General features: G+C 42.9%; 2 protein-coding genes across 2 annotated transcripts; one reads left to right on the forward strand and one right to left on the reverse strand.

Moving 5' to 3' along the window:
* Positions 1-1,152: 1,152 nt before the first annotated feature.
* On the forward strand, positions 1,153-3,204 carry LOC119270594 (gamma-secretase subunit APH1-like; the record flags this gene model as incomplete). Its single annotated transcript, XM_037552609.1, has 5 exons — positions 1,153-1,316; positions 1,445-1,530; positions 1,993-2,118; positions 2,314-2,441; positions 2,768-3,204. Coding segments are annotated over 5 exons (639 nt in total), but the record flags the coding sequence as incomplete, so codon positions are not given.
* Positions 3,205-3,905: 701 nt separating this feature from the next.
* Positions 3,906-6,186, reverse strand: LOC119270595 (mitochondrial import inner membrane translocase subunit PAM16 like 2-like). The gene is made up of 4 exons (XM_037552610.1): positions 5,946-6,186; positions 5,763-5,850; positions 4,777-4,907; positions 3,906-4,239 (listed from the first exon to the last, which is right to left on the reverse strand). The coding sequence occupies exons 1-4, from the start codon at positions 5,946-5,948 to the stop codon at positions 4,117-4,119; spliced, it is 345 nt and encodes a 114-aa protein (XP_037408507.1). The 5' UTR covers positions 5,949-6,186; the 3' UTR covers positions 3,906-4,116.
* Between the last annotated feature and the right edge of the window lie 589 nt (positions 6,187-6,775).

Consider the following 6,775-nt stretch of genomic DNA (forward strand, 5'->3'; position numbering starts at 1 on the left):
GCGCGGTTCTCGGCTTGGCGTGCCTGCCATGGCCACGGATTCGGCCGTCCCCTCGTGCTAGGGTTTGCGGATCTTTCTACTTTTGCTCGGATGGTTGGCTTGGTTGGTTGCTGCTTGCGCCTTTGTGAGGTCCATCCATCCTTTATGCTGCCACTAGTTGTAGACAAGTTTTAGTTTCATGGCGCGGAGGGTTTGGAACTACTCTTCGTGTGTGTGCGCAGACGGTGGATCTGGTTGGGTTGGACTGAGCTTGTCGAACCCACTCATAGGATTTAACTTTCCCTGCAAAAAAAAAAGGATTTAACTTGCATTGTTATCCTGAAAGTGTTGTTCATACTTCTTGATCCTCATCGTCATATCCATGCCCTGTGTCTGTTGGTGTGCTGGTGCGCTATGCTGTTTGGACCTCACTTGCTAGTTCAGAAACTTCAGGAGATTTAGGAAGCGATGAGCAATCTTTGTAGCTGCGTTGCAGGCTGTGTGAACTGCGTATAATAGTAAACTGTCCTGGATAAAATCCGTAAAAAATGTACTAGGTGATTTTCTAGTCGAAACAAAATTCAGTCATATGCTAACTGTACCTCTGTGAGGACTGAATCCATGTGTATCGTTATATTGGATATTAGCGGTACTGTGGAGATTATTTCAGCTATCTTTTCCATCGTGTATGACTATGGGCCTATGAGCGTATCGTTATATTGGAGGATATTAGCACTACCATGGACAGGAGAATGACTTTGTGCTGTAACTGGCATCATTGTTTCAATTCCTGTGTGAACCATGTGTATTCGTCTTCCAAAGATATGCAGATCATGCAGAGAGAGCGGCGTAGTGCCACCTTTAAAAAATATTAACCTGACCATCTGCAATTGATTCACGATATTTTGCTGTGCCCTTCGTTTTTAGATGTAGAAAACACAAAGACTTGGTACATGCTGGTGTTGCTAACTTGTTAGCATTGTTCTTCAGTGAGAAACCTAAGGCTATGTCTGTCATATAGAGTTTGATATATGTTTTAGCTTTTGAACTGCTTGGTATGACATTATGACTTCATCAGAGCATATCAATGGCCTTTCTTGATTAGAAACATCTTTTGCAATCTATGGATATACAGTATCATGATTTGAATATTAACTTTTGCCAAAAATTTATTTGTGCAGCACGTTGTTTTGGCTTATAAGTTTGATCGTCCTCTCGGGAATATGGAGGGGGTTTCTTCCTCTAAAATCAGGAGTGTGGTGGCCATATGTCATTTTGATCCTTACATCTGTTGCATTTCAAGAAGGCACCCGTCTTGTGTTCTGGAGGCTCTACAAGTAGGTGGACCATATAAAATGTTGAAGTTATCTCTTAACTTATCTCCTCATGGCGCCAGATGCCGTAGATATAGAATATGTCGTTGATTGCTTTTCTGGTGATATATGCTGATAACTGTTTTTCCCAGGAAAATGGAAGAGATGCTAGATGCCTTTGCTGACAGAATATCTAAACCGCGTCTCTGTTTGACAGACAAGATGCTAATCTCTTTGGGTAAGTTGTTGCGCTGCTACATAAAAATGTTCTTTGGTCAAGGAAGGCCAAATGTTTCTTCATCTGTCATTTTACATAAAATCTGGCTGGTGTTTATCCTAGGATTTGAATTGGAAATAGACACTGCAGTTGTCACTACCATCTTTTTATTTCTTCAAATGAATCATGTGCATATCGTAATTGGGGGATTTTCTGGTGATCGTTATTCATACCAACTCTAGCAATAGGTACTCACATAGGCTAATAATTACTGTAGTCATGGTAGAGTAAAGCACAGCTTATGTATGGCTCTCGATAATTTTATCCGGAAATACAGACCACACTGGTAACTCGAGTGAATCTAATCCAAGGATGTGCATTCAATTATTGCTCGTTGGGAGCATCTGTTCTTCATTACCTTGAGGATGTCACAAGTTATAACTGCTATTGTTTGCTCATTTCTATTTTGATTTGTTGGTGCAGCTGGTGGTTTAGGTCATGGACTGGCTCATGCGGTCTTTTTCTGCCTCAGCCTCCTAACTCCAGCATTTGGTCAAGCAACATTTTATGTCGAGAGGTGCTCAAGGATGCCATTTTTCCTTGTGTCGGGTAAGTCCACATTTTCTTTACTCCCTAATATGTCCTCAAGGAGGTAAAGGAGCCTTCTGATTAGATGGCTGCTGAACAAAGTTTTTAAGCCAACTCTGTTCGTTTTTGCGCAGTTTATGTTATCTTGTCAGCATAGTTTGTTTCTCCAAGATACCAGTTGTATTTCCTTGGCTAAACCCTCTGTGCTATTGGCAGCAATTATTGCACTTGGGTTCTTGGTCATCCATACTTCCTCGATGATTATTGCTTTTAATGGATATGGAGAGAGAAAGAAGAGGGACCAAATCTTTGTCCCAGTGGTTCACCTGATTGCTGCTGTGATGGTAAGAACTAGGTCTTAAATTGTTTTTGTTGGATGATAAAGTGCCTCGCTGTCCCTTAACAATGGACCTGACAATGCTTGATCAGATTTATGTTCATAAATAGACAACTGAATAGTTGAAGCATTTTCATATTTACACTATTACGTTGTTGAGACACGGCGGACAGTAATATCTTTTCTTATTTCAACCAAGTACTTATGTTTTCAAGTAGCATATGGCACAACATGTAAATGCTGGTGCCAGAGCCTGTTGCTTTCTAGACAGTATAAGTGCATGATTCAAACTTCGCCATATGCACCACTGATTGTGTGTTCTGTTCATTTCAGACATTGATCAACCTTGTGCCAGGGGGTTGCCTTGTCGGTACACCTTTACTGTGCGTGACGGCTGCGATGACCTTGTACTACTCCTGGCAAGTGGTGGGGCAGAGAATAACAGAGCACCAACATCGACAGTCTTAACAGCTAGCGCTTTGCCTTGTGCTCGTCGCATCGCATGGAGTTTCCTTGTGGGCTAATCTTTGTACTAGGACAACTGTATGTAGATTTAGCGGTTTCGCCAATAGTTGACTCATCATCTTATGAAAGCCCATGCGGCCGTGAGATATTGACTCCCTTATGAAATTATGATGGGTTGTATATGGTACTTGTACTGACACGGTATACTTGTAATGAGATGTTTTCAGTGCTGTCTGGTCAGGCAAGAGATTGCCGTCAGATTGGTGCTTGGTTCAATTAAATACTACTCCCTCCGTTCCAAATTACTCGTCGTGGTTTTAGTTCAAATTTGAAACGGAGGGAATACTAGTTAGTAATCTATCTCTTCATCATCCCCAAAAAGCGCTAATAATTTGTTAACGGTCTCCCTGTTGGTGAATAGTTTGCTTTTTTATATTTCTGTTGTCCCTGTGCTTGGTCATGACTGAGAGTGACCCATTCACAGCTATCTATAATTTCTCTTTGTTTTTGTGCTAGGACATAAACGAAAGTGCTAATCTGATTTAGTTCATGTGTGTTTTGTATCTCAAACCCTTCCTGTAACGATTTTCCAAACACATACATGTACTCCCTCTGTTTCTAAATATAAGTCTTATTAGAGATTTCAAAATGAACTACATACGGATGTATGTAGACGTATTTAGAGCGTTGATTCACTCATTTTGCTCCATAAGTAAGTCCATAATGGAATCTATAAAAAGACTTATATTTAGAAATGGAGGGAGTACTAGGCTAGCCAACCGTGTTTTTCTTCAGGGAAGAATGTAGTGATAGAGATTACATCTTTGGAACCATAGCAACATCAAAGATTACATTTTCCAGCCAGCGTACTTTCAAGCGAGAAAGTTGGTGTCTAACCCCATAATCACCCTTCAAAATTACAGGTGAATGCTAGCAACGTTGGGATATTAGGTTCAAATCACAAGCTGCTACAACAATCAAACATTACCGATGATTGCAACACAAATGTGCCAACATCTGAATTCGCATGGAAACGAGGCATCGCCTCCGTAAAAACAAATCAAACGGTGTTCCTTTTGTTGAATATATTATTCGAGTCAAGTGGAACAAACTTCCTGTTACAACCAAATTTGACCTGATGCAGCAGCCCAGCATAGCTCAGACAGAACATCGACTGACAAAATCGATCGATTAGACAAAACGCTGCCCATCTCAGTTCAGTTCATTATGTCGGGCTTATCATGGTATATGGACTCCAGACATTCTTTGGCCCGGTGTACTTTCGACTGGAGATAGAAGCTTCCGCTCTTGGCATTCTTCTCAAACATCGTATCATACTTCTGCAAAATATTTAGAAGTCTGGGCATCAGTTTGTGTGTCTACAGCAAATGGATATACATGTGCCTTCCACAATCATAACTATGAGATGTTGATACAGAGCAATAAAATGATTGTACATGATGTTGGCATTGTTCAATATTCCTGCAATTTAACACCAGTATTACGCTGAAGCAAACTATCATATATGTGCTCTGATAATCTTAATTTGATGAAGCAAACCCATGGAGAAAAAACCTTAGTTCATGTGCATATCATGACAGGTGCTAGAAGATACAAAAAGAACATGCTTATATTACCACAATCATAATTATGGGGTGATACAGAGCAATAAAATGACAGTGTAAATGATGTTGACATTTTTCAATACTCCTGCAATCTAACATCAGTTTTAAGCTGAAGCAAAATTGTGATGTGCTTTGAAACTCTTAATTTCATGAAAACAAACACATGAAGGAAAAACCTTAATTCATGCGAATATCACATGACAGGTGCTATAATAAGATGTATCAAGAGAATAGGCTTCTATCATCACACACCTTGACAATCTCTTCCCAACTCGTCTTTTCACTGATACCTAATATTTGCCGGGCTTCTTGCTCGGTCATAGCCTTGCTAGCCCTTCGAATACCATTCACAGCTTCCTGGGCAGCTCCGGTTCTCTGTGCATCTATAAGACAAATCAGGAACTATTAGTTGCATTCAGAAAACTGCATGTTGCTCAGGGAAATACTCAGGCAGATGTATGTCTCTATGCATCTAATAAGAAACCAAAGGAAGAACCCATCTCCAAGTTAGCTTTTATAATTACACACAGCAGAACTGTGTCCTGTGCAGGATATGGTCAATATCTCAGCCCATATCAGTGTTTACTAAAATTACCAATGAGATGATAAACCTAAACTACAGAATGCCATAGGTGGGCAAACAAGGGCCCTGATCTAAAGGCTTGGGACTTGCCTGGAATGCATGAAGTTGATGACACCTGTGGAGAAATTTCACAGGAAACAGTTCCAAACAGGGTCTAATGGAGCAAAGGCAAATCAAAGGTTTTGATTCATTTTAATCAAATGATAGAATTCCCTGTGTGCACCCTTGAATACTAAATGATAATTATATATGACAAGAACAAACACCAGTAAAGTGGAAGATAAAAAAACTTTTTTGCATCATTCATTTACAGTTTATAACAGTGTAGTATTCCAGAGTGCAGACTATGCCCATCAAGCAAAAAATAAATCCTGTCACCATCATTTCACCACCACCAAGTTTTGTACAGGACACCACAACATGTTCAAAAGGGGTAAAAGAGGCATCTTTTGGCATCGATGCTGTGAGCTAGATATGCAGCAATCTAGTAATAGCTACAAAATTCCTCCCGCCACAGCTATCCTTGGCAACAACAGGCGGAAAACAAATACAGCAGTAGCGCGGATCCATTCACATTGTCAGGGGCAAGGGACGGGAAGCAGGGAACAAATATTTTTTGCAGAGGGGGAGAGGGAGAGGGAGAGGGGGCACTCACTGACGATGGCCTGGCGGTAGGCCTGCACCACGGCCCTGCCGACGACGGCGCCGCCCATGACGAGGAGTTGCCCGAGGAGCCGCCCTGCCTGCGGAATCACCCATCAGCAGAGAGAATCAGCCACGCCCGCCCACGCGGTTAGGAATCAAATCGAGAGACGGATCGAAAGTCCAGCGCACATACCATCTCGTCGCTCTGGTTCCCCTCCTCTCCGGCGGCGGCGGAAACCCTAGGCGGGCGGGCGCGATTCTCGCGGGAGACGCGGGGGCCGCGAGGGTGAGGCTGTTGGGTGGCGACAGGGGCTCGCTCCCTGCAGGCTCGACGCCGGCGGCAGCGGTGACGGCGGCGGCGAATCGCTCGCTCGCTCTCTGGCTGGCCGGTGGCGGAGACGGATTAGGCGTTGGCGAGTTGTGGGGGAGGAGGAGGAGGCGAGTCCGGGCCTTTTGTGCGTTTGGGTTTGGGTCTTCATCTTGGGAAGCAAGAAAGATTTCCGTGGTGGTGGTGGGCCTACTAGGACTGAGACAGGCGCTTGCGAGGCTGGGCCAACGTGACTGGGCCTGCGACAAGTTGGGAGAGTTCATCCAAGTGTTTCTTTTAAGGAAAAAAAAACTTTGTATACTTGTTTCTTGGTATTTGTATGTTATACTTGGTATGTGTATCCTAAAAGGTATTTTGCGATTAGGTATATTCACTTCCTCTAGGCCATAGACCTGATCCACCTTTCTAGTACATTTAGGCAGCCACCCATGACAACGCGATCATAGGCTTAATATACCTCCTTGGTGGTTTGGGCTCCCCATGTTCATGCAACAACGTTAGTGAGTTCACTATGTCGCAACTATGGTGACGCGATCATGGTTTGTGTTTGGCTACAATCAACTCGATGAGCTCACCGGTTGTCCCCCAAGTTTCTTTACACGTTATGCCTCATGTCCATCCAACCATGGTCGCATTGTATCCGACCGTCGAGTCAATGACGAGATGGTTGATAGTGGTGATCATATGGATATTAT

The sequence above is a fragment of the Triticum dicoccoides genome, chromosome 3A, assembly GCF_002162155.2.
Source record: "Triticum dicoccoides isolate Atlit2015 ecotype Zavitan chromosome 3A, WEW_v2.0, whole genome shotgun sequence".
NCBI lineage: Eukaryota > Viridiplantae > Streptophyta > Magnoliopsida > Poales > Poaceae > Triticum > Triticum dicoccoides.

What these genes read in the sequence shown, in the direction of transcription:
- LOC119270595 (XM_037552610.1), bottom strand. An exon ending in CTACCGCCAGGCCATCGTCA is followed by an intron (nt 4,908 to 5,762) that starts GTGAGTGCCCCC and finishes TTTGTCTTATAG; the next exon opens with ATGCACAGAGAACCGGAGCT. An exon ending in GTTGGGAAGAGATTGTCAAG is followed by an intron (nt 4,240 to 4,776) that starts GTGTGTGATGAT and finishes AATATTTTGCAG; the next exon opens with AAGTATGATACGATGTTTGA.